The sequence below is a fragment of the Cylas formicarius genome, unplaced genomic scaffold (genome assembly GCF_029955315.1).
Source record: "Cylas formicarius isolate icCylForm1 unplaced genomic scaffold, icCylForm1.1 PGA_scaffold_6__28_contigs__length_40554024, whole genome shotgun sequence".
NCBI classification, from domain to species: Eukaryota; Metazoa; Arthropoda; class Insecta; order Coleoptera; family Brentidae; genus Cylas; species Cylas formicarius.
Genome location: NW_026844347.1, coordinates 10,370,793 through 10,398,047, shown reverse-complemented (window position 1 = coordinate 10,398,047; position 27,255 = coordinate 10,370,793). Strand labels below are relative to the sequence as shown.

The window sequence follows — 27,255 nt, the reverse complement described above, 5'->3', positions numbered from 1 at the left end:
TAAAAAGAACGTATTGGATTTGAAGGAAAATGCTCGTTCACGTCAACCGAAAAAAATAAAATTTTAATTTTTATTGGATACGGAGACAAAACGAGAACTCAAAAAGAAGTTTTTAATTTGTTAAACACAAAATATCCAGAAAGATCCATTACAAGATCCAGAGCGAGTAAAAAGCTAATGAGAACATAACATTCAAACATTTTATTAGAAGTTCAAGAACTCCATCCCATCAAGCAGCTTCTGAAGTAGATTCAAAAAATGATGTCAGCCAATGAACGACTATGAGTTTAATAAAAGGAGATCATCATGATTAATTACGACAGGAGCTGAACGAAGATGATCCCGACCGAAGACTACTAATTTGTTTCGGTTACGCAACAAATTTGTGTATAAATTTGTTGGTACCAATCTGTAATTCCAAGATCACTCTGGTTCCCCGAATCCGAAGTAAAATGACCGTAATCATGCCCTGACTTACCCCAAATTTCCTTGTGGAGGATGTGCTGGGTTGAAGGGAATGCGCTGCACGGTTCTACCGGAGGGTTCGACTCTTGAGGGTGTTGCACACTGCTTTTCAAAACAGGTGTTCAAATTTCCGACTCGCAACGCGCAATTCTCGATTCCGGCACGGCCGCTCGCGAAGTGCCGGAGGCAGGTAAAAATGGAGTAACAAAAAATGTATATATAAAAGAAGGAAAGGTTTCCCGGCAATAAAGGAGGGAGAACAAGACGGAGTATACAGTTGTCAAGGCATGTATATACGCACAAAATAATAATAATTTAACTATATCCCGAAACCCAAAGCACTTCCTAAAGTGAATGAATACCACCCAACGTAAACAAAAAAATCATTCGTAAAGTTAAATAAATGTAAGATAAAAAAAGAAAAAGAAATACAAAGTAAATGGAGACAGAACAACTACAGTTTTGTGAAAATATTACACTTAAATCATGGTGCGGTAAACAAACAAAATTGTAGGTATTGGAGTACAAATAATTCCCGATGGATGAGAGTAAATCATACACAACATCCACAAAAAATAAATGTTTCGGCAGGGATTTTAAAAAACATTATTGGAGCTTATTTCTTCACTCAAAATCTTCCTCGAGTCCGACATTTAAAATTTATTTAAAATCAGCCAATCCAAATCAGCCTGATATGTCAGAGAGACAGATTTATTTTCGGCCGGGCAGTGGATTGGTAAAAGGTGATCAATAGAATGGCCTGCAAGATATCCAATTTCATTTGTATGCGCCATATTCACGCCCTTTCCAGACAGAACAATTTAAGAACTTTACTGGTACTAGCTACAACTTACCTGTTCATTTCAAAATATTTTTTTTATTCTTTTGCTCATAAAAAGTAAAAGATTGGTATAGGTATGAATTATGAATTCTATGTGAAATTTGACGCAGAATTCCTGTAGATTTTCTATGTACTGCAAAAAATACGCAAAAAGAAACTATGATGGCCATGTGCGAGCATTTTTCTTGAAATCCAATACTATATTTTTAAATGAATTTGTTCCAATGCTTCAGCCGTTCTTAAATATGATTCCAAAACGGATTGTATTATGTGTATTATATCACACCAACCACCTTCATGTACGACAAAATATATAAAATTTGATAGGGTATCTTCCATAATAAATGTATTCTTGACCGTTTTTAATTATTAAAGAGAAATCGCCAAAAATGCAATGAACCAAGATTTAGTTCTTTGCAAACGGAATACCAATTTGCATCGAAATAACATTACTTCAAACTATATTTAAGAATCATTTACCATTTAAATAAAAAAAATCGTTAAAAGTGACTTTCAAGTAAAAAAGACAAAGTGAAGCTTATGTCAACATAGAACGCTATAAAATATTAACACTGCACAACGAAAGAATCATGACTCAGTTACTTTGTCCCAAATAAAACACGTTTAAAAGGCTACGGGACCTTTACCATGAAAGGCACGCCTAGAACTAATTACCAGTTGAAATCCCCAGTCATGACAATGGCTACATCTTATAATCAATACCCAAGTAAAATAGACATGTAATAAAAAAAGCATTGTTTGCAAAATTATTAGAAAATTTAATAGTGAAGGTTATCAACGTCATTAAATTATTTTAATTGAAAGATTTCCTGATTACAGTGTGTCTACGATAAGGATATGCCTATCATGGGGATATTGGAAACCATAAGAGATAATAAAGAAAAGAAAAAAAATTGCAAAATTGAAAGGTTAATAACGTGCTGTTGAGAAAAAGAAAAAATTTCCATAAATTCAAAGATACGCCAAACAAACCGAAATTTGCCGACTTCGTATTCTTTTTTTTTCTGCTGCTATTTTAAGAGATATAAAAAAAATAATGGTCACTGTCGCGTTGCTACTTTTCGAGCTCTACTGACAGCGTTGAGACGATTCAATTCGGCGAAATCATTATCAACTTTATTCTATCATATGGGCCGTGAAAAGACTACACCATGTTTAAAAAAGCATTTTTTTTACAAATAGAACGATGTATGACGCAATATAATTCTACATGTTTAAATCACATAAACGAATTTTTATTAAATTTTCAATGTTTTGGTGTAGTAAGCGCTCACATGATAAATAAAAGAAATGAAATGATATCTACATAGGAGGGACAAATTACTGAAAAAAAAACTTACTACAAAAAACAATTATAAAGAATGTTCAAACACGTGACCATTATTTTATAAACACAGATAACATCTTGTAACTGTCGAATTTAAAACATTTCTTAACACATCAGTTGCAAACTTCTGAAAGACTTGAAGAACTAGTCTTCTCAGTTGTCCTCCAGTCTCAAAAACTCGTTGGTAATAGTTTATAATGCAACAAGTACGGTAAACGAGTGACTTAAAAAGTTTACCGAACGTGTTGCATACTATACTTTTTCTACGACCGCTAAGTTTTTGGGTACATTTTCGCAAAACAACACGAATACATTCATTGACATAACCGTCAGAATTGACAAACGTCAAAAATGAAAGCGTGGGAAATATCTCCGAAAACATCTGATTGCTCCCAAATCCGTGCGGTAAAATCCCGGAAATGTCCGAAATGACTCGGATTCGTGGGAAACGAAGCTGATGTGATAAAGTGACGCATCCCGCACGTTAGATCCGGCGAACGAGGGGCCACGAAACTGCTGAACGTATACCTATCCATTTTTCCGGAAATCCGCCCGATAAGTATTCGCACACCCTTAGGGCGTTGTGCGCGGATGCGCCGCCCCTTTGAAAGCAACAGTTTCCAACTTTTGCAAGCGGTGAATTGTGCAAAACTTCTTCAATATCATGGTTCAGGAGGTTACGGTAACGGCCACAATTAAGAGACCCATTATTAAAAACATGGGTTTCAAAAATCTGAACCAATACATTAAACACAAAAAGATTTGATTTGTAATCATACTTTCGTCTGACCAAATAATGTTATGGGGAAAGTTTTAATGTTTCTGACACTTCCTAGAATACCATTTACAAAAGGTTCTTCACCTTTCACCTAAATTTGAACGGGTGAAATTTTTGTTCTCTCAAAATAAAATGAACAGCAGATTTAGCGGTTTCATTCTATCTTTCTAACAGATGTTTCCTAATTTTCGGTTACGGCTAGCAATACATTATTTACTTTTTCTTCATTGCAGGGTTTATTTCTCGATAAAACTGGTTTCATAAATCCATAGTGCTTAATTTTTGAACTTGAATTTGAATTATTAGCATATCTAACTTCTCCTCAGATGATGATGATTTTGTATAGCAAAAAAGAACCAACAGCAAAAAGACGTAACAACAACCTTTTTTAGCAAATTTAAACAATGTAGAATCATATTGTGTCATACATCATTGTATTCGTAATAATATTTAATACATGGTGTAGTTTTTTTATGGACCATATGAAAAAATGAAATTGATAATGATTTCGCCGAAACAAAACGTCGTACTTAAAATCTCTCAACACTATCTTGAAGAGCTCAAAAAGTGACAACGAGAAAGTGACCTTTATTTTTATATCTCTTCAAATAACAATATTTTTCTCAACAGAACGTTATTAAGCTTTACATTTTGTTTTACTTTTTTCTAATTTCACCATCTTTGTATGGTTTCGAAAATCCCCATGAGAGACGTACTTACCTTGGACACACTGTATATCTCTATTGTAAGCCTATTGTAAGTAGTACTAGATTTTAAGTTAATTTTAGCAACGTGTTATTGCGACAAAGGGTTGTAGATTGAATTAATAATAAACACATTAAAATAAAGTTAAATTATTTTCCAAACTCACAGAAGCCGAAATAGTGACATCTCTGTAGTGCCCAATTGTTTTTCTCTCATGTTTCTCCGTCATCGTCATAACCAACTTAGCCAAACCTAAAAGCCTTACAGCATTTTTAAAATGGAAAAACGTTTTACTACTGCTAATCCAGTTGCTAATTTTTCGAAATTTTTAACAAGAGTCACCATTTTCTTAGTGCCAAATCCGATAAAATGATAAAAATGGGGTATTTTTATTCCAAAAGAATGGTTTTTAACGATGTCAGTCTTTGATCACAACGTGTTCTTTTATTTTTAAAATATCAACCCGGACATAAGGGAATCAACCCCAAATATAAACAAAGGCTTTCAATTGAAGAAAGATACTTTTGATAAAAAAATTCAGAATATGTCAACAACGTTGTGACCTAGAAAAGTGATATAGGAAACAGTAAATGAAATATGTCTACAAGTTCCGAGGAATTAAAAAATGATTTAATACATAGTGTTTTATTTTAAATAAGAAAATTGTTAGTTGTCCACAAAAATACATACACCCCGTATATATAACACTGCAATATTTTATGCGTATAAACTTTTGTGTTTCAGTTTTTTGATATTTTTTCCGACATAATGCAATAAACGGGTCATCCGGTACTGGAAGCATGCAATCAATCCTACGCTTGCCTTTTTCTTATAACGAAGGAAACGATTTACTTTCTTTACTATACCTTATTCCCTATTTTGAGTTTTTAAATCGATTTTGCCAACGATTGGGGAAGAAGAGTTTTATAATCAATATTTATTTCGAAATATTGAGTAGGTCGCTGATTTGTCGTACGTTTTACGGTATTCAACCGAGGATGTTCCGACAGTATTCAAAGACTTAACGCGGGTTATCGACAATTGCATGAAAACAGAACAAAGAACGATGCATCAGCGTTTTATCACTACGAACATGCGCATCATGCACAACAACCAAATAACTCAAAAACAAAGAATTTTTATTGACTTACCTTGATCGGCTGAAATTTAATAATGCGGTTTAATTCTTCCGAGTGCCACGGAATGACTACCCGCTAGAAAAACCACAACAAATATCAATACTGCCTCCTATCGTCTCTTCTTATCGCTGTAAATAATATCTATTAATATTTTTCATTATAATCACTTTTAAATCACTTTAATTGCTGCTGTTTATTTTCGTTACGCCCCGTTGAAAATACATTTATTAAGCATTTACTTGAAACCGAGATGATGATGAACCCTCTCTCTAGAGCAAAATACAATTATAAGATACTAATAACAATTCCAATGGATCTTGCAAAGCTCTATTTTTAGTTAGTTTTAGGCAACGTACAATACTCGCCAACGTTTGGCTGGAGATTCGTCTTAAAAAAAAACAAAAAAAAATCATACAAATGCAGGTCCGGAAATACTTAATTTGCAAAATACAGGATTAAAAAAAACGACTTTTTTACAATTTTTAATTTTTGTCCGATGCTAAAAGTTAGCAAGTCATGTATAATGAGAAAACTGTGAAGTCCAATGCCCTCTCGGGAGGAGGAGGATTAGGATTGTCGAATTTACTTTGAATACGCCACTAAAATTAAAACTTTTTTTACTCTTGAGTTGGTTTCGTAGCTTGCCTCGTTTTCGAGTGAAAAATAAATATCACAATAATTTTTTGGACCCTACAATATACAAGAAATCGTGGATTTCTTTCTTTTTATAACGAATCTCCAGCGGAGAATGGCTCATATTTTCTGAACAATCCTATATAATACAATTTTGAAAAAATGAACACAATCGAGAGAATACATTTTAAAAATATTTTCTGTAAAAGAAAGAAATGCCTATTCGACAACATTTTAAAGGGCATTGCCAACTTACTGAAAAATAATTAAAAACTATTTCAAAAAATATGCTTATGCTTAATAGTTACTAAGAGTTAAGTAACTATTGCATATAGGGTGTTTTCCAAATTCTTGCCAACTTGACTATCTCTCTGATTTTTTAAATGAAACACCTATATAATATATTTTTTTAAATTTAGTTTTAGTTCTTAGCTATTGCCCCTCCAGCATGTTTGTTAGCATTTTCATATCGATTAAAGTTTTTCCATAATATTCGTTGCTTTACAAAAATAAGTAAATTTAATTTTAATTTAAATTGTTAATTTATGTCTGAGTGTAAAATAAAAGTTGTACATTTATATTGAAACTTAAATAATCTATTTAATATCCCGCTTATTTAAAAAGGCGTTTTCGTTACTAACAAGTTGTCCCGAAAAACCACAATTTAAAATTTGATTAACTCTGATTTTCATTTCACAAAAAAGCCGTTTAAGATAGATAATAACAATAAGGTTTATTCAAAACATACAGAACAGCACAACATACAAATCGAAGAAAAATAAGGAACATGCAAGAAAAAGCATTTAAAAAATGCAATAAAAGTCAACTCTACGTGATGTTTATGATCACAATCACAGTTCAAAAGAATGTTTTAAAAAATCATTAATTTTAAAAGGTTGACACTGTACCGTTAAGGGTCAAAAGGCGGAAAGAAATTATGTATATAAAATGTATATTCTTAAAGGAATCATTTTTTACAATTTTAGGTATTTTAACTCGGATTAGGTTGCTAAAAAATTGCGTACCTTGTTTAAATATCTATATTTTTCCAATGCTTTCGGGCAGAATATTGTAGATCTTCACCTTTTTTTAAATAAGAAATAATTTCCACAAATTTAAAGCAACGGTTAAAAAATCTTGATATTTCCGTTTACCAATACAGAAAACAGATCAGATTAAACACTAACCAAAAAAATATACTTACTTAGTAAAACATTAATAAACTTAACAAACAATGTACGCAAAAGTAAAAAATCATATCGCATTAACATTCAATTCACGAATCTCGGATATTTAACGGCATGTGACGCAATTACTAATAATATTCACATTTTCTTGCACTAATCGACCGACCATTTCAATAATTAAAAAAGTGCGTCGCTGAAACAGATGTAGCAGTTTTTTCATTTATATTTATTAACATTTATTATTCTTTAAGCCGTAAAAATATCACTAGCAATTGAGAATCGTAACGTTAGCACAAATAAACAATCTCTTGGTGGATACTCCATACTAGCGAAAATTCTTGAGTGACCAAGACCACGTATTCCCCCCCCCCACATTTTTCCCGAAAAATTATATGTAGCAATTAATATTTTTTATTTCTCATTACGTGTGCATAATCCTATATCTTCCTTCTTTTATGTTATCCCATGATATACATTGTACATTGTTGCAGTGCTGGATGCTTCCATACCGTAGAATAATATGCTGAAGATATAGTAACGTAATAAGCGAAGCGTGTGCAGGGAATAATGTTCTTGCTTGCCCTATTCTCCTTTTGATTTCTTCAGTTGAGTTTCATTTTTCATTCACCCAGCAGCCCAGAAATTCGCACGCTCTCTTGGTTTTCTTTATATTTAGGCCTAGACCCATTTGCTGTCTGTGGTGTTACCGCCGAGAACACTAACTGTAAATCATCTTTATCTGTTTGTTGTAAAACCGTATAACCATATCTTAAATTTATTATGACCTCTCCGTAACATTTTCTCTGAAGATTTTTTACATATAAATTAAACAAAAGGGGGGAGAGCACACAGCCTTGTCGAACTGGTCTCATGTACATAGGACATAGTTCCGTATAGCCATCAACTTATTATGTGGAACAGACCCGTGATTTACGAACATCAACAGTTATGTCTCGATATCGTTGTAGTAGAACCTGGATACTAAACAGTACTTCTCTTGAGACCTTCGTTTGCCGCCATAGTACTTCCGCCTTCCGCATGATCAAAATTTTACCGATCAAATATCACAAATTAAAAAAAAAGATCAAAACTAGATTCTCTGCTCGTCCTAAAATCTCCCAACATCTACGATCGGTAAAAGATAAAATTCCTCTAGAGACAGCAAATATTTACAATATAGTGCAGATGTAGCAAAGAACACAGAAAATATTAACCAGACTAAAAGAGAACACTAGAGTCAGAGTTCGGCTAATAACGACATCAGTAGTTTCTGAACCTCATCACGAAGCAAGACACCAGATTATTTCGATAAGACCAAAATACTAGCCTCTAACGCTTCCTTCTATCCAAGAAAAATTCGAGTCTATCGAAATCATCATACACGCCAATAGCATAAACCGCGAGAAAGCAAATAAACCCCCCTTAGTTTCAGGCAGTGCTTTGAAGAAGTCAGTGGTATGTTTAACGAAACGCCAGCAAGACAGAATCAAGTCAATTCTCGAAGCAGGAGAAATAAAACAGATATGATCATTTTTTTTTTAATGGGACAAACTGTCAATTTTTACTTTCGACCCGATTGCAAAAAATGCGCCATTTGGTTTAGCCACGTTTCCAACAACTAAAACGTTTTTTTATATAAAAACGGAATTTCAAAATCATTAATATTGCCTTAAAAATACCTAGGGATTTAGTTAAAGTTAATGATTGACTCTTGTATGAATAATAAGTAAGACATTCACTACTTTCGAGGAGAACTAAAAACAAGTAAAGTATGTCCCATTTTTAAGACGGGAGATAAAAAGTATAATTATAGACCAATTTCTCTAGTCAGTGTTCTTTGTAAGATTAAATGGTGATTAAAAAAAGAATCAGCCAATTTATGGCGAATCAGAAAAATTCCAGAATGGTTACTTACAAAAAAGTGAAGGGCTTGGCAATTTATGTAATAAAAGCAATAGACCAAGAGGAAATTGTAACTGCGTCAATCTAAGCCAAGGGTACAGGTAAAGGTAATAGGTAAGTTTTGTTCTTGGACCACTAATTGATTCCATTTACCTGCTTGGTTTGCAAATGGCTAGCCTTAAAGTTACACAATTGCGGATGACACATTATTAGTATAGACAGGAGAAAATGAGAAGAAATTAACAAAACTAATAAACAAGGGAATCAAATATATATTGACAAAACAAAAGTTATAATTCTTAAACAAAAAAACAAAATATTGATCTAAAAATAAACAGCATCCATTTGGAAAAAGTAACATCCCTAAAATATTTACGTCTAATTTTGAATGAGTATTTGAACTGATAATTGCACATAGATAAGATATAAAGTGAGTCCTAAAAGTATAAAAATTATATCTATAATAGACAAATAAACTGGTACCTTTTTCTTGTCACCACTGAGATATCTAATCCCTGTCAAAGACTTGTCGAAAGACCATTTTGAATGAGACGCCAATTAAGCAAAAAAAAAACTATACTGGAATTTTAGCAATGGAAACTTATATTGGGTGTTTTTTTTCGATGTATAGAAATTTAAGATGGCATTACTGTTCAAGATGGCGGCCGATTTAACAGCTGTCAAGTGATTTATTCTCAATTTGGTTTTTATTTTTATTTCGAAAATAATGGTTCTGTGCTGAATACGTATCGCGCACTACGCCCAATTAACCATGGAACGTTTTCGCACCCCGTTTACTCTTATCCCCATCCATCCGGCATCCCCAGAGACGCCGTACGGTGCGTACAGAAGAAGCTGCTGTAGAGCATAGCATTGAGGAAGACCCGAATGAGTCCATCCGCCATCGAGCACAGGAATTGGATCTGTGTCCATCCATTTCATGGAAGATTTTGCGGAAGGATCTTGGTTTACGTGCTTACAAAATCCAACTCGTGCAAGAATTGAAGAAGAAGAAGAAGAAAACAAGATTGCCGTTGATCCCGATTTTCATAAGCGAATTTTGTTTAGCTATGACGCGCACTTCTGGTTGAATGGCTACGTCAACAAACAAAACTGCCGCATTAGGAGCGAAGCTAATCCTCAAGTGTATGTTGAAACACCGTTACATCCAGAAAAACTGACTGTTTGGTGCGCTTTGTGGACTGGTGGAATCATTGGTCCGTACTTCTTCAAAAACGACGATGGCCAGAACGTTACAGTCAATGGTGATCGGTATAGAGCTTTGATTACTAACTTTTTCATTCCTGAATTGAATAACCATGATGTCCAGGAGATGTGGTTTTAGCAAGACGGTGCAACATGTCATACAGCTCGTGCCACAATCGATTTATTGAAAGACATGTTTGGTGACCGCCTAATTTCAAGTTTTGGACCTGTGAATTGGCATCCAAGATCTTGTGATTTAACACCGCTAGACTACCTTCTGTGGGGCTATGCAAAGTCATTGTTCTATGCGGATAAGCCACAAACGCTTGACCATTTGGAAGACAACATTTGCCGTGTTATTGCCGATATACGGCCACAAATGTTGGCAAAAGTCATCGAAAATTGGACGTCCAGATTGGACTACATAAGCACCAGCCGTGGCGGTCATATGCCAGAAATCATATTTAAAATATAATTCCACAAGATTATCTTTCGGATAAATAAAATTCATGTCAAACGAATTGCAATAAAACAACAATCCATCGTTGTTTTATTGCAACTTAAAGTTCTATACATAAAAAAAAACACCCCTTATATAAAACAATTAATAACTTACAAAAATCAAATACAAACTTTCTGAATATTCCTTGAAAAAAGAAATTAGAAACACTAATCAACATATCATACTGTTAATTTGGTAATTTAAGTATCGAGCTCAGAGCTATCAACGTACTGATTTGAGGTAACAAATAATGTATATTTTGTTATTCTTATTTAATTAAGCTGTTTCAAAAAGATACTTTTTTTGTTTTACCATTCTTGGTTGCATAAAAATTTAAATTCATTAAGACAGGAAACAAAATGAGAAGAACATTTGAAGCCGTAATATTTGCCCTTAACAGAAGTCATACTACATACATACTCAGTACATAAGACAAGGAATTTAAAGATTTTTTTTTAATCATCAAAATCAAAGTAGTTTTTCAAAAATGTGCGCTTTAGAAATACACCGTATAGTAACCAAACGGTAGCAGATATCTGATCTGCGATTCTTACCATTATGATTTTTAAAACTGATGAATTTGGCCAATCCATTACATACATGAGACTTCATATAGAGTAAGCTAATCCACGTATAGCTTAACCTCGAAGTAGGTATACACTGTATTAAATGCTATGCATTTTTTTTTAATTATTTTTGTCTGGTTGTTTTGGTTGTCACTGCATTTATTAAATGATATAACAAGTTGAACAATAGAATAAGGTACGTTAGATCAAGCGTTGCACAAATGGGAGTCTCACATTACGACCAATCGTATGAAGTAGTGAATCAGCATAGTACTAAAGTAACTAACTCAACGCTACGCTCCGCTCGTGTCAAATAAACTCGTGAGTCAAATGCCGTTTACTGCACTTGTTGCATAATATACTATTACCGCACTTGTTGCATAATATACTATTATTCTGTTCTATTGTCATTTCTTTAAAAATGGAATATATAATAATTCAGTTGCGTTAGGTATATCGGTGGCGTCCCAAAAATGTGCGTAACTTTAATCCACGCTGTAGTGTCCATAGATATAAATCAGTAATTTACTTTAAAATTAGTTCTAGTTTTTTTTTGTCGAATATACCAGAAAGTTTTTAATTTTCCGAACGAATGTATCCTTAAACTAAATGATGAAATGCTATCGAAATATCACTAAAAATGCATTTTTTGAATGCCGCTAAATTGTTGGCGTTAACAGGATTCCTAAGTGAACAACTAAAACCACAAGGCCTAAATAAAAAAAGTCAATGAGTTACACAAAAACATGTTTTCAACAAATCTGAAAAGCAATTTCTTAAGCAGAACACCGCCACCATTGTATTACATAATTTTAATAAAGTTTGTTCTTCGTATTTTGCAATTAATTTAAAATGTAAAATCTACAATTATAGATTTTTGCAGCAAAATATTACTGAAATACGACATACCGTTCTAATGAAACGATTCACTGTAGTTGATCCATTTTTTCCAGTTCTTCTCAAACCATTTTTATTCTTTTCATCCTATAAATAAAGAAGTTGACCTTTTAAAATTGTAATAGTAAATATTCCTGAAATGTTGGAACAACTTTATAAAGAATCTCTGTTGTCACCAGTAGGTAAATGAAATGGAAACAAAAAATATTAAAAACCACTACGACAACTTCGCAACTGCAGAGAGGGTCAAAAGTAAATTTACAAAAAACATAGTAAAAACAATTTCCTTCAAAAAATCACTACCAAGTGGTACAATTTCATATTATTTGTTTTTGTTTATGTCTGACTACATAACCTAGAAATTACCTCAATCAAACCGTTGAAATCATACAGAGAGGAATAAGTTTGCGGTGGAAAATTTGTTCCGTTGTCAGACATATCCATCAATCACAAATCACAGACGTAAACACAAATACCGTCGCGAGAATAATGATATTCGGCGAAAACATAGAAAAAGTACAGTTTATTATCTATGCAATAGAGCTTCCTTCGCTGCATTTGCTTCGACGCACAAGTCACAAATAGTCACAGTTTGATTTAGTTCGGAAGTTAAGCAGCTAAGTACGCAATCACATCGCTTCATTTCTATCTAATACGTTATAAACGAAAAGCAGTGGGTACGTATGCTAAACTTGAGCTTGCATTTTTTCGAGAAGTAAATGTGGAATATTTAATGTGCGCATACTCTAGCGACCTCTCTGGAGCATTCTTCATAATTATCCAAATATTTTTAGAAATCAACCAGCAATCTTCTTAATATTTGATATCCAGAGTGTTCTGTGGTACAAAGTTGTTACTTACCAATTATGAACCGTGACATCTAGTAGGACGTGACATTTGTATTACCTTTACTTATCTAAAACGAAATAAATTAACAGATTTTATAAAAGTGAAAGTATTTACATTCGTGGTGGTTCGTTAATATTAAACCGTCGTAATTGCTGGTATGTATAGCTTATTGTGAAACGTCAAAACTAAAGTTCTTTTGAACATGTTGCACAGTTATTTCTGAAGTGGTTCTCTGGTATTCCCGCAGGATAGAATTGCTCCCGAATCAAGAACTAAAAATCGAAGTGGTATTGATGTCTCTGCTAATAGTACTGGAGAAAACTAGTTAATAAATTATAAAAAATGTTTCTTAATTTAATAAGCTTAATTATTGGCAAATTAGTTATAAATTTACACGCATATTGGTTTTGAGCTAAAAAGTATTTGACTTGATCGATTAAAATTTAAATATACAGCGAAATGCAGTTGTCTAAGCTTTTCAAAACCATTTTTTGTTTTTCCTGATTTGACAACTGTCAAAGGTTAATAAAAAAAAGATTTTCGGTGATTTACTAAAATGCTCCTAGTTGCGTAGGTATTAATTCTATAGAAAGTGATAAATACAAAAGTTTTAGTAAATTTTATTCGCAATAAAATGAATTTGAGTTTTTTATTCTAACGATAAAGCACATGAGCGTTTTTTTTCTAATTGCGCTTTAGTATGTTTACCATATTTACAAACAAATAACAATATGGTATTATTTTGACAACTTACTTATTTCAAATTTTTTTTTTTGGTAAAATGGAATTTTCTAATTTAGAACAACGCGATATTATAAAGTAATATATAGGGTGCAATAAAAATACAGGAAGCATGGCGCTGGTTAGAAATTACCTAAATGAAATATTCCCGATTTGTTCGATAAATAGAAACGTTTCTGTTTTATGGCCACCAAGATCTCCAATATTTCAGAGATTTTTTGTGGGGAGCTGTCAAATGCAAAGTTTACGAAGATACAAGATTTGCAAGGGCTGAACTTCAAGCTGTTGCAAATGAGAATTTAATGACATTGGTGGTCTGTCCTTAAGAAGCTAAGACAACTAATTCTCAGTCTCAGATGCATTTATAATACACCTTTGGTAAATTTTTTAAGTCATTCGTTTACCACAGTTGTTGCATAATATACTATTTTCTACTCGCTTCTGTAAAATACCTAATTATACACCGATCTAGCGTGTGGAAAGTGTGATTTTACCACATCAGTTTCGTTTTCCACGGATCGGAGCCAATTCGGACATTTCCGAGTTATTCTGATGTTTTCAGGGCTTGAATTTTGACGTTTGTCAATTCTGACGGTCATGTCAATGTACCCACCAATTAACGGTCTCGGACTCGTTGCATAATATACAATTTATGTCATTTTATTAAGAATAAAATTTCCTAAAACTTCTGAAAAAAATACTGAAAATGGTTTGCCTAAGGCGTCCCGATAGGATACTCGTAACAGAATAAAAAACATAACATAAATAACATAACATAACATAAATAAAAAATATGCATTATGGGTATGGTATGGGCATATGGGTGTCCCACTAACAAAAAGCCTTGAGAAATTTGTGGAAATTATTATAAAGTTCCTAGAATGACTCCTGGAGGGCGCAACTTCTATCGCGAATAACAAAATGTAATTTTTACAAAATTTTGCCTAGGTAAGGCGTATTATGAACGAAAACATCGTAATCTTCAGTAAATTTTACAATTCTTTGTTTCAAACATTTTACCTAGAAGGCGCCGTCATACAACTTAACATTGCACGTTTTTTTAAAAAAATTAAGTTAACGGTATGTTCATTTTAACTAATAGTAAAGAGGGATGCATGCTTAAAAAGTAAGAGAAACCACACTTTGTCATTTTTTTTTCAAAAATATTACTAAATGCGAAAAGTTAAGCCCTTGTCTAACGCGCTAGGGATTCATACTTTTTATTACACATTATGCAGTAAAAACTCCTTTTCGTTTCCATTCCCATGCAAATTACAATGGTCTGCTGGTCAAATTTCTGACTGCTTTGCTCTTAACTTGTGGCTTCTTTTGTATGGGTGTAATGTTCTTTTCAATTTTTTTTTTTTCGTTTCCATAGCTTTTCTCTCATTTTTGTCTTTTCTGTTGAATTTTTATCGGTGTTCTGGGTAAAATCTGAGAATATATTTTATTCTGTCGTTTCGTACATTATTTTGTCAAGTGGTACAGCAGTGGATGCAGCAGACCATTGTAATTTGTAAGAATAGAAGTGGCAACCTATGTTCCTGTTTCACTTTCAGTGGCGGTGTTAACGGAGTCATTCAAAATTTGTTGAATGATCAGATATCGTATTTTCGAAGCTATTTTTAAATTTGTCAGGATAAATGGACTTTAAATCCACTGACAGCCTTACTTATGTTAGCAATTTTGGTGTACGCCTTTTTGAAAAGTTTTCCAACCTCATATTGACTTGCGCGTTACCAGGATTGTATGCCACTTTTAGTGAACTGAAAATTGCAAGAAGAAGAGGAACATGGGGTGACAAGGAAAAAACTTGGAATTGGTTCTTCCTTGGTAGATATCACAAAAGAAATGAAGTGTCATAAGCGGTCTTGAAAGATGGACTCATTTATCCAACCAGAATCAGAAACCGTGGCAATCAAGACGATATTACGGCCTTTAAGTAACAGTGTGATCGTCCTGTCTTTTGGACGTAAACAAGGGAGATATATATACCATTAGCGCTGACATCACAAACTATTGTTGTGACACAGCGTTCGTTACCTCATATAAACAATTGCAATCTAATCATTTTCTTGAACTGCACTAATTTCGGTTTCATCAATATTAAAAATACAATGACCCGATATATTGGGTTTCGTTTTTATCATTTTGTACTAGCCTGCCAGCTGGGTCCCTCTTAAAATTGTTTCAGTTCGTTGGATTCAGCAAATCGGAAATCAATTTTACGTGATAAATTTGGTGTTAAGTATGTATTTTCCTAAGTGGCATTCCTGTTTCTTGTTGCTTTCGAAAATCGATGAAATCGAATTTTCGAAAGTATCTACGCTCGTATAAACAGTAAGTCCTACGGGATCGCCGTTGGTACAGAAATCACCGTCGAAAAAAAAAATTTCTTTTCTCTGTCCGTTCTCCGTTCTCGTCTTTTGGTTTTTCCTGAATAACTTTTGAACCGTTGAAATTACAAAATTGAAATTTGCCTTTTAAGCCTTAAGCCTTTTGCCACATAAGCTTTGTAAGAAATGGCCCTGATCCGACGCCGGTATCCATCTTTTTTTCGCGATTTTCGACTGTTTCTTGGATCTTGCTATGAAACACGATAAGTGTCCGAAATTTGAAGCATTCGACTTCATATTTGGCACATATATGCAGCTTCGCCCCGTGACGGAACCTATTGAAAATAGGGGTGGGGGGTCTGGAAGTATTTAAAAAAAAAAATAAAAATCGCGTGTGCAGGGTCTACAAAAAAGACTATTTTTCAAAAACTGTTTACAAGACCGAAAACATTCTTGAACCGGAAGACTCCATAAACTATCATTCTTGATAATTTTTCAAAAATATATAGGGTGCGCCGCAAATTCAAAAAAACCCATTTTTTTGGTCCCCCTATTATTGAAAATTGGCAAGAATTTCAAATATGTGTTTTAGATGTCAGTTTCTTTCACATGCCGATATAGCTCATATAGACAGCTTAAACTTTTGTATTTACGGTACAGGGTGTTCGCGATATTAAATTGGGCGCAATAAAATAACGCAAAGTATTTTTTTCTAATTTTTGATTTTATTTTGTGGTTAGTTGGCATCCAGAAAAACATCTTTTCCTCCAAAGCCATTCATCCATTTTTTCGATTATATACAGGGTTTTCAAATTATAGACAAAAATGTAAAAGAAATTGTTTTTTTACAGAGTAAATTATTAACTGCAAATCAAAAATCGTAAAAAATTTGGTTAATTGGTTGAAACGGTGTCATAGGCCGCATCAAGAGCTACAATTTTTGTATTTGTCTATCACATACGCTGCTCGGAATATTTGAAAAAATCCATATTGAAATCGCTATTTCGGGGGCTGTTAAGACGCCATGACGTCATTGATTATTACGGCGCACTGCATGGTTTCAGAAAAAACTTATTTTCTCGAAAACCATTCTTGAACCAGGACGCGTGGAAAATCCAGGGCTATAACCTCTAGTTCGAACAATGATTGTATCATATACACGGTGTGTCGTGTGAAAAACCGTTAAAGATGGGATAATTTTATTTGAACAGTATCGTAAATCGTGTCGTGAGAGTTTCAGGTCTCATCAATTATAGAGGGCGCGAGATTTATGAAAAAATCATTCGGGTACGCTATTATTTGTGCAAATTTTGATACTTATCGATGTTTGCTGCAACTTTGAAGTTCGAGGAGATGTGAAGGACATTTTATACACGGTGTATGCACAATTAAATTACATCGATTTTGCGAAAGTTTCATAGTGGTGCGCAGGAGCACGATAGAAAAACAAAAGCAAGTTCTTTGCTTTTATAATAAAAAGCTGCTTCGCGCTATGCGCTACGAACTTGCCCCGCCCAGTGTCGATTTTTCGAAAGTAATCGTGTTAAATACGGTGTACCGACGTTTTTTCTTGGTGTGTTCACTTCATTTTGCCTGATTTGATTGAATAATGTTATTTTCGGTACGTAGTATTAGCTTGGGCCCAATGTCGGCCTTTTACTTTTGACATCTTTGACTGCGTGACGAAGGTCTTGAACTTGGAATTTTGATTCAGCCTTACGTATATATTTTCAAGGCATCTAGAACAATTTATAACAGTAATAACATATTTAAAATGAATTTTATGAAGTTTAATTCGTATTTTAGAATTCTTTAATTCACAGAAATGTATCTTATTTTTTGAGATATAAACTTGGTACTGTAATAAGAAAACATAAGAATATGCATGGAAACACAAACAATAGGCTATCAATCATCAGCACTAGGGGAATTAGGAACGTTCCCAACTACCCGGCAGGCTCCGTTTATTGAACTTCATGCCACTCAGGGTTTGAAAGCAAATGGTACCTACGTGATAGCAAGGAAAAATGATTTATATAAAATCTCAAAGTATTGATTATCTACCTTTCTATTTATTTTAGAATAATGAACATATTAGTAAACAAAATTTACATACCTTTCGATGGCGTGCAGTGGACAAATCTTGTACTTTTAAGTTTTTAATTAATTTTTTATTTTTTAGATTGTGACCACTACTTCTTGGAAAGGATATCAATGTCTAATTGGTAGAGTAAGTTAAGTCAATAATTATAAGAAAAGGCTCCTTTAGATAGAGGTTTTGACAGTTTTTACCGAACTCGAAATAGTCGCCAAGATAAGAATGAGGATATTGAAAACCATAAGAGATATAAGAAAATGGTTAAATTAGAAAAAAGTTGCAAAATTCGAATCACTTCCTAAGATAAAATAAAAAAAAGAAATTTTCCTATTTCGTTTTCGTTTTTTTGTCTGGTATTATTTAAAGAGATATAAAAAAACACTTTCTCCTTGCCACTTTTCAAGCTCTACAAGATTTTGAGGAAGTTTGATTTCGGCAAAAATTTTTTTCATATTTGCGGTGAAAAAACTACACCATGTTTTAAAAAGAATTTTTTATTCCAAATACAACAATGCACGACACAATATGATTCTACATTGTTTAAATCACAAAATGTTTTTTTTTTATTTTCAATGTTTTGGCGTAGTTGCTCACATGATGACGTTGAGAAAATGTCATATTAATTTTATTTACTATTCAAAGTGCTTTTTCATTTGGTGCGTTTATTAAACCAGTTTTATCCAGAGATAAAAATGCAATCAAGAAAAAGTAAATAATGTGTTGTTAGCTGTCACTGAAAATCCGCAACAATAGAACATGAAATATCGAAATCTACTGCTCATTTTATATAGAATTTGTCAATCGCTCAGACGTGGCGGTAAATAGAGACGAAGAACATTTCGCGAATGGTATACTAGGAAGTGTCAAAGAGATGAAAATTTTCCCCTAAAGATTAACTGGTCGGACGAAAGTATGATAACAAATAATAGATGTTTTAACCTGCGAAATGTTCATTATTAAGCAAAAGATAATCCTTGATTACACAAAAGACCTAAACATCAACATTGTTTTGGGTTTAATATTCTTATTCTAAGTGGTACCCATCGGATATAGATTGCTCTTTAACATTAAAGTCTTTTTATTACAGAAAATTTAGACGAACTAATATGCTATTATCAGGAATTCTGTAGGACGAGAATACATATAAAATCTTATGATATATATAAATTGGCTTATGATAATTATTTGAAACAGGTGAAACTTTCTTTTGCTACTGATCTTCTAGGATACATATCTTGCTTGAATTTAACAATGAAACTGATGACACCCCTTAGGTGATCATTGATTGTTTTGCAGAGTATTTTAGTAATGTTTATGGTCCTAAAACTGATCACCTTACCATGAACTTGTACCTCCACCTGTCTATTCATATTGACAGCTTGATGGAGGAAAGTTATTAAGAGTCTTGCCAGCTATGGCGAAAACTTACAGCTAGATGTAATAGGGTTTCCCTCTACTAGCCATTTTTAACCGAATTATAAAATACTGCACTGTTCCACAATGCCGGAAGTTGGCTAAGGTGCGTCCCGGTCTGAAGACCGACTCCACTCCTGATTATATTAAAAATTATCGGCCAATTGCGATTCTATCAACCTTTGCTAAATTCTTTTAATAACTAATATACTCATCTTGCTCGCCATATTAAATTTCATATTTCGCCTAATCAACACGGCTTAATACCAGGACGATCCAACTGAACTGACGCCGTATATTTCAGAATGTGTCAAAAAGGGACTTCAGGTTGATTTAGTATATTTGGATGTTGTTAAGGCTAAGGCTTGATTAAAAAACATTCAGTGCTGGTTTTTAGCGAGCCACTTTTGTATCTTTTTATGTCTTGTCTGCTCAAACTATAACGAATTCCAGTCGGCGCAGTTTGTCGCAACATGCGCCATGCCTCATGGATCTAATCTTGGACTATTATTGTTTTTGATCTTTATCAACGACCTGTCTGATAAAATTAAATGTGACTCTCTATTATTTACAGATGATTTAAAAATGTATAGTTCGCACGAAGATGCTATCCCGGTTCAAATCCAGCTCTCTAATGTTTATAAATGGTTATTCATTCGTAATATTGTGGACCGGCTAAGCTTGTCTGGCTTTATAAAAGCACTGGTTAAGTCGGATTTTGAGTAGCTCCGATAGTTTATTTTTGATTGGCTATTTTATAGTTGATCTAGCGGGTCGCGGATCGTTGGATTCCGTTTTAATAATCAATCAAGTGATTATCTTATTTGTTTGTTTTACGCACTGTGTTATGTGCAGTCTTTTAATATATCAGAGAAGTTTAACCCTATAGCGCCTCGCTCGTCATCTGAACCCGCCACTCCCGGTTTCTATTTCTGTTTTACTATTTTTATTTATTATTTATTATTTTATTTTTCTCCGACATCAGAAGTGGGATCAAAACTTTTCGGTAACATTTGGACAGTGAAAGTGACTATAATGACCGCGATTAGTGCGCTACTATTCGATGGATGAACTGCAATTGTGGATTTATGGGCTCTAGAAAGAAGAGAAAAAAAAATGGGATGCAGTTCTTAGCAGTATTTGTAAAAACAGTAGATTTATGTTAATCATGAGGAATATTTTGCCACTTAAAATTTTTACTGTTTTGTTACTCTACGATGTTGTAAGGGACTAGGCAAACGATTGGCTCTATTTCTGTCCGGTCGTCATATTGGATCGAAGCCCTAATATTTGTCCTTACCCTATAGTACTGGATTTTTCTATAAACGGCCTAAGAAATTTTATGCAAGCATAAGTGGTGTTCATAAGGCAGTTAATTATTAAAACAGTTTTAAAAAAAAATTTGGTGAGAACTTTCCTTTTTATGTAGGACGGATTCAGATTGTTTTCTTTTGAAAGAAACAATTGTATGTAAATATGATGGCAAATGCCTGAACACTTTGCCCATTTTGAGGGATAGTAGTAGCTCTTGAAGATGCAATAAGCAAAATTTTGAGTTTTGTCGGAATTCAGCAAATTTTATTTTCTATGGATTATCGACATTATTTAATTAAATTGTGTATCGCTGTTGGTTTTTGGTTCAACGAAAATCAAGAAAATTGACAATTAAATGTCCTAGTTTGAAAAAAAAAAGTTAAGAGGACTAGTTCTTGCAGCCTTTCAAAACATTACATTACAACTGATATATTAAATAATGTTTTAAACTCGGCAGTTACAAGGTATCATCTTGGAAAAACAATAGTCACTTATTTGATTATTCTTTATATATTTTTTAATTAGTTCTTTTTGAGTAATTGGTCTAGTGTATTCGCATATTCACCAAAACATTGAAAATTTATTAGAAACCCTTTTTTGTGATTTAAACAAGAACCATATTGTGTTATTCGTAATAAAAAAATGTTATTTAATCCATGGTGTAGTTTTTTCACGGACCATATGAAAAAATAATGTTAATATTGATTTCGCCGAAACAAACGCATTTAAAATCTCTCAACGCTCTCTACTAGGGCGCGAGAAGAGGCCTTTATTTCTATATACCTCTGAAATTTGGTTACAATCTGTACATTTCTTATTATTCATTTCAGTTATTTTTAATTTTAGCCTCAGCAGAGGACATGGATTACGGTGAGTTCAAACATGTAATTTTAAAGTTGATTGATAAAGATGAATATGTCACGGATCGTGTCCAGAAAATTAAACTTTTTATCAAAAATCACATTAATGTGTAACGGGTACAAAATTGACACCATCTAGCTCATTTGTTTTTCAACATTTTCTTTTTTGAAAAAAACATAAAACACTTGAAAAAGACACACCATAAAAATAAATACACACATTTCGTGTATAACTCGAGATTTTAGCGTTACACGTAGGCGAATTTCGGGGAAATCCCGGCCAAAAATCGAAGACTGAACATTTTTACAAATTTTTGTGACTTATTTAAATAAATACCTTAATATTAATATGGATAACCCTCTAGGCAGTATTGTAGAAACAGGCATTTTTTTTTAATAATATAGTTTTGGTTAGTTTTTCAAAAAGAAAAAGTGAAAACTTTTTCTTCCGCGCAATTACGCTTTCAAAACATATATGAAATATTAAAATTAAAATATCAAAAAATCCTGAAGTAATGTGCTGTTCTACTTGAAATATTTTTTTAAAACAAAACCACAAAAATTTTCGGATAATAAAAAAATGTTTTTGAAAAAATCTGGAAGACTGATATGGCGTTTTTATGCTTTGGCTTGATTTTGTGAAAATAAACTTAGAATTAAAGAAAACTGTGAAAAGATAGTGCCAAATAAAAAAAATTCTCAGGGTTTATTTTTAAAAGATTTGGGTTTGTTAGTCGATAGACGAAAGCCTGGATTTGGTAGTACAAACGGTGGCAATACGACTAGGCGTTTTTTTTTTTTTGAAAATTCAGATATTTCTGCAAGAATTATAGGTTTTATTGAAGACCTGCAAACCATACCCAGTGATTCCAAGGTCAACACAGAGCTTTTCAAATTCAAATTCAAAATCCTGTCTTGAATCAATTAGCAAGTAGATATGCTTGGTACAATATACCAACTTCTGGGCAATATAGATGCATATTTAATAATTAATTCTTGTGTCATCAGATTTTCTAATTTCAAATATCAAAAAGAATTCTGCTACAAAATTCTGGCAGTATCCAACAGAAGTTTTAGCTCTTCGCGAGGAACCACAAATAAAGTGATAGTGACAATAGTATTTTTGAGGCGCAAGGTGATATAGGTAGTTTTTTTTATGTAGGTGGTCTACTATGTTCATCTGCTATTAGATATTTTAGTAAGATATCTTTATAGATTAAATTTTTCTAAAATAAATTGAAATATTTCCCACGCCTTGAATTTGGACGTTTGTCAATTCTGACGATCGTGTCAGCGAAAATGTACCAAAAAACTAAGGGTCGTAGAAATAGTATGCAACACGTTCGGTAAACTTTTTAACTCACTTATCTATTAAACACAAATAAACTCGTGAGTGAAATGCCGTTTACCGCACTTGTTGCATAATATACTATTGTTTTAATTTTTGTCAACAAATTTTAAGCCCGATTCTGATGAGCAATGATAGAAAAAATGCAATCAGATGAGCAACATAAAGTGAACTGTCTACTTCAAAATGTAAGTGATAAGTATGAAATAAGAATAGTTTCAAAATTCAAGCCGTGGGAAATATTTCTGAAAACATCCGATTGATTCCACCCAGAAATAACACTTTCTGCACGCACCGATCTACCCTGCAGGAAGTGTCATTTTATCATGTCAGTTTTGTTTCCCACTAACCCGAGTCACTTCGGACATTTCCGGGATATTACCGCACGGGTTTGGGAGCAATAATGTTTTCGGAGATTTTACCGCACGGCTTGAATTTTGACGTTTGTTAATTCTGACGGTTATGGCAGTGAATGTATTCGTGTTGTTTTGCAAAATGTCCCCAAGAACTGACTGTTGTAGAAAAAGTATAGAATGCAGCACATTTAGTCACGAGTTTATTTGGCAAGAACGGAGCGCAGCGGAGCGAGTGCTTAATAAATCCTCCGCTGTCGTTTACCACACTTGTTGCATAGTATACTGTTGCTATTCGTGTTTATCCCGTGAAAAATTTTGCTATTTTTTCTGTTATTATTTAATGTTAAATACTATTTTATTGAATTATTTATTTATTACCTTTTCTCCATCCTTAAATTTCGTAATATGTTGCCAAATATATTTTAAGAAAATGAACCTAACATAATAGCAATTAAAGTCACTAATAATCATTTACACGCTACTCTTCACTGTACACGCTATTAATAATTAATATAACGTCTAGTGTTTATAATCCTTTATCAACAGTATATGTTGTGCATTTACGTAATACGTTATTATTGAGCTCATACTTTATGGTGTTATATAATAATTGCGTACAAATACTTTTTTTTTTAATTATTTTTACCATTTAATAATTTTTTTATGCCTTTTTGATATTAGTTTATCAGAAACAAAGAGACCTAAGAAGCAGACAACTAAATCCTTGTGATGTTTTATTCTGGAAAAGTAGAGGATATCAGAGCCGTCCGATTAATTGGAAATGTAAGTTGGTGAAGTTAAATTATATTTGAAAACTGTATTAGCATAAAATCAGATATATTTTTTTTAATCTTATTATTGCATTGAAAAATTTTCAGAAGAAGTCTTGAATGTACACTTTACCATTTAAGTTGTGATCAATTTTGTTTTAGATTTGCTTCAGCGCATGCATTACTACGGTGAGTTGCAACACAGAAGAAATATTTACTAATTAATTTTTACGCATATATTTTATGTTCTCCACAACAAAGGAAGCCAGAATGCAAGTGAATATGAAGAAGATGGTGAGCATACGAATAAACAAGTTATGCTGGCTTATAGAAAGAAAATATTTGTTTTAACAAGATTACATGTGTATATTTTACATCATTATCTTATTTATAACAGAAAATTGATGGTTTTGGTATCTGTTCAATCATTTTAAATATTTTAGGATTAAAAACTAGATTTTGTTTATATTCTTTATCTTCGGTAACGAGAATCATTGAGTTTAAAAAAAAAAATTATGCCTTTCGAAACACTCCTCGTAGCTCAAGAATTACACCACGAATTAAGATGAGGTTATGGTATTTTCACTTGTGTCGGGGGATGAAAAAGATATTTGGCCAAGGACTTGGGGTTCATTTTGCCCACTAACACCATATTTTCTCTTTTTTTTTAATTACATATTTTTTATTATACAAAGTGAAAACCGTACTCGGCATTTTTGCTTTTACTTTCTATACATTCTCGTCGGAAGTTTTTGAGCTTCATCTTTTTATTTTCTTAAAACCTTGATGAAGGTTTTAATTTTTACCGTTTTGAATAGTCTCTTTCAATACTTTTTCATTGGTGGAATAGTTACGAAAAAGCCATGCTCTGAACACTGCCAATCGATTGCTAATCATATTATGAAAGCTTGTGATTCAATTTTTCGTTAAAAATAAATAATCTTGAGTCACGTAAGTAGTTTCTCATTTTCAAAAATTTAATATTTGCTTTTGCACAATTTTTCTTATTTTCGTGAAGGTGAGTATGATGAAGACGATGAATATGATGACGAAGATGAATATTATGACGAAGATGAATATTATGACGAAGATGAATATGATGACGAAGATGAATATGATGACGAAGATGAATACGATGATGAAGATGAATACGATGATGAAGATGAATACGATGACGACGATGAATATGGTGAGGAAGATGAAGACGAATCTGACGAGTATTATGAAATACACAGGCTTAGGAGTAACACAAATAATCCAAATAACGATTTGTATTGGATTAATCTGGGATATAAAACACGCCCGTCTAACTGGAAAGGTAAGTTATGAATGAATGATTGAATTTATAAAGAATATGATGCGAGTACAGGCAGAAAACAGTAATTTGCAAATTTAAATATGATTTCTTTGGTGCTATTGTTGTCGGTTCTTAAAATTGATAAATTTTTTATGACATGCTCTGTATATATGATTTGCATTTGTTGATTCAAAAGCTACTACTGGGCCGGATACTATAATAAACAGACAAGTTTGAACTGAAAACGTATAGATGTCAATAGTGTGTACATTATCCCATCTTTTATAGTGTTACAGCGTATATCTCTTTTTAATCAAGCTGGCGTGTTGCAACTTTCGTAACCTAAAGCTAACTTTTTCACAAATGAGAGATACAAGGTAATTTTGAATTTGTAGATACACTTCGGTTATTCCTAAACATATGAAAAGGCAAAAACCTATCTGGATACGGCTTTTCAAGTAGGTTCTATTTTATTCTAAAACTGACAAAAATCCCGTATATTTTTTAATAATTTTAATAATATGTAATACATAAGACACATTTCGAATACAGTATATCTTTAACTTTATTTTTTTATGAGTAAGACATAGAAAATACAGATTTTTACATAAACCATATCATTGATTGCAAAAAGTTAGTCATTCGCGTATGCAATATATATCTATTCATCTTTCATTTCATGAAAAACTAGCCTTGGGTCCTAAATCCGAAAAACGTTAACTTTATTAATAAGGGGATTACGCCGTATAATCTCAAACATGGAACACACGGCACGTAAGTAAGTAGTCTAAATGGATGAGTACTAAAGGGTCAATTTATAGCCTTTTTCCTTAAACCGCTGAGCCTTACTTAACTTGTTTTTTTTTTCCGTACTAAAAACGTCTGTCTTGAAACTGGTCTTATGTACAAAGACGTCTCAAAAAAGGGCTATAAATACGACTCCGAACTGGCAACAAGAAAAAAATCGGGTATGTGTAGGGGTAGATGTCAGGCTTGGGGTCTTCTGTAGTACTTTTGGCCTTAAAAACATGGCAGGAACTCGGAGTGGTTTTTGGCAAACAATTTAGACATAAATGAAATTTTTGTATAGGTATCTGAACTAAAATTCATGTCATGGGAAAAACATGTTATAGAGGTGTCCATTCAATAAAATACATATAAAAAATAATTTTCGTTGCACATGCACAATACCACAATTTCCCAAATTACATGTGTTATGTTATGTTGTAGAGCTGTATTACAACTTCGGCAAATGAGAGGGACACCAGTTACGCTATTCCAGCAAAGGATTGAAAATAAAAGTTGTTTACTGTTGTAACCCGTTTCCTTTATTTAAAAACCACAACTATTTTATGTTGTAATATCAATGTCAAAAGAGAAGAATGCAGTGACAATGTCATTCCCAGAACACCAATTCAGGAAACGCAATTATCTGTTGTTACTGTCAAGGTGGATCAGACCAGATCAGCAATACTCGCTAAAAACCTTGAAAGAGTCTTAGCTATTTATGATATTTGTGTTATGTTAGTAATGAATTGCGCTCCGCTTTTATCCTATACAAAACAAATACGCATTTAAAATGATTGCAACAAAATATTTCCTTAAAAACACTATAATAAAATAAATACATAGCTTTGCCAGTCTCATGCTATAAATGAGCAACGGAGCAATGTAAAAAGAAATAGAGCAAGGTTGTCACTTTTG

The 27,255-nt window shown here is 32.9% G+C and overlaps 2 protein-coding genes across 18 annotated transcripts in view; one reads left to right on the top strand and one right to left on the bottom strand.

The window, feature by feature from the left end:
* The window catches only part of LOC132703929 (inositol-trisphosphate 3-kinase homolog), a 177,995-nt gene extending 165,320 nt beyond the window's left edge, over positions 1 to 12,675 (bottom strand). For 2 of the 8 annotated variants that reach the window (XM_060673468.1, XM_060673466.1), the window contains exons 1-3: positions 12,536 to 12,675; positions 12,182 to 12,256; positions 5,289 to 5,351 (exon numbers count right to left, since the gene is read on the bottom strand). In XM_060673468.1, coding sequence (XP_060529451.1) covers positions 5,289 to 5,351; positions 12,182 to 12,256; positions 12,536 to 12,613 — 216 coding nt within the window. In that variant the 5' untranslated portion in view covers positions 12,614 to 12,675. Of the gene's footprint in view, positions 1 to 478; positions 1,426 to 5,288; positions 5,405 to 7,113; positions 7,182 to 11,260; positions 12,144 to 12,181; positions 12,257 to 12,535 lie in introns of those variants that run through there. The other 6 variants (XM_060673469.1, XM_060673467.1, XM_060673471.1 and 3 more) reach the window with 5 other exon arrangements.
* A 32-nt stretch (positions 12,676 to 12,707) lies between these two features.
* LOC132703932 (chaperonin CPN60, mitochondrial-like) lies at positions 12,708 to 27,179 on the top strand. 10 transcript variants are annotated; one of them, XM_060673482.1, is made up of 8 exons: positions 12,708 to 12,846; positions 18,278 to 18,325; positions 21,767 to 21,790; positions 24,151 to 24,267; positions 24,417 to 24,443; positions 24,516 to 24,548; positions 25,273 to 25,572; positions 26,782 to 27,178. In XM_060673482.1, the coding sequence occupies exons 3-8, from the start codon at positions 21,781 to 21,783 to the stop codon at positions 26,805 to 26,807; spliced, it is 513 nt and encodes a 170-aa protein (XP_060529465.1). In that variant the 5' UTR covers positions 12,708 to 12,846; positions 18,278 to 18,325; positions 21,767 to 21,780; the 3' UTR covers positions 26,808 to 27,178. The 10 variants fall into 10 exon arrangements, with proteins under 10 accessions (XP_060529465.1, XP_060529472.1, XP_060529468.1 ...); XM_060673489.1 differs by having other exon boundaries at positions 21,751 to 21,790; positions 24,166 to 24,267; positions 26,782 to 27,153; XM_060673485.1 differs by having other exon boundaries at positions 24,166 to 24,267; positions 26,782 to 27,090.
* The last annotated feature ends 76 nt before the right edge of the window (positions 27,180 to 27,255 follow it).

Bases quoted from the DNA above. Each gene is read 5' to 3' on its own strand.
- LOC132703932 (XM_060673480.1), top strand. The intron at 24,444-24,515 runs GTGAGTTGCAAC...TCCACAACAAAG, and splicing joins TCAGCGCATGCATTACTACG to GAAGCCAGAATGCAAGTGAA. The intron at 24,549-25,272 runs GTGAGCATACGA...ATTTTCGTGAAG, and splicing joins AAGTGAATATGAAGAAGATG to GTGAGTATGATGAAGACGAT.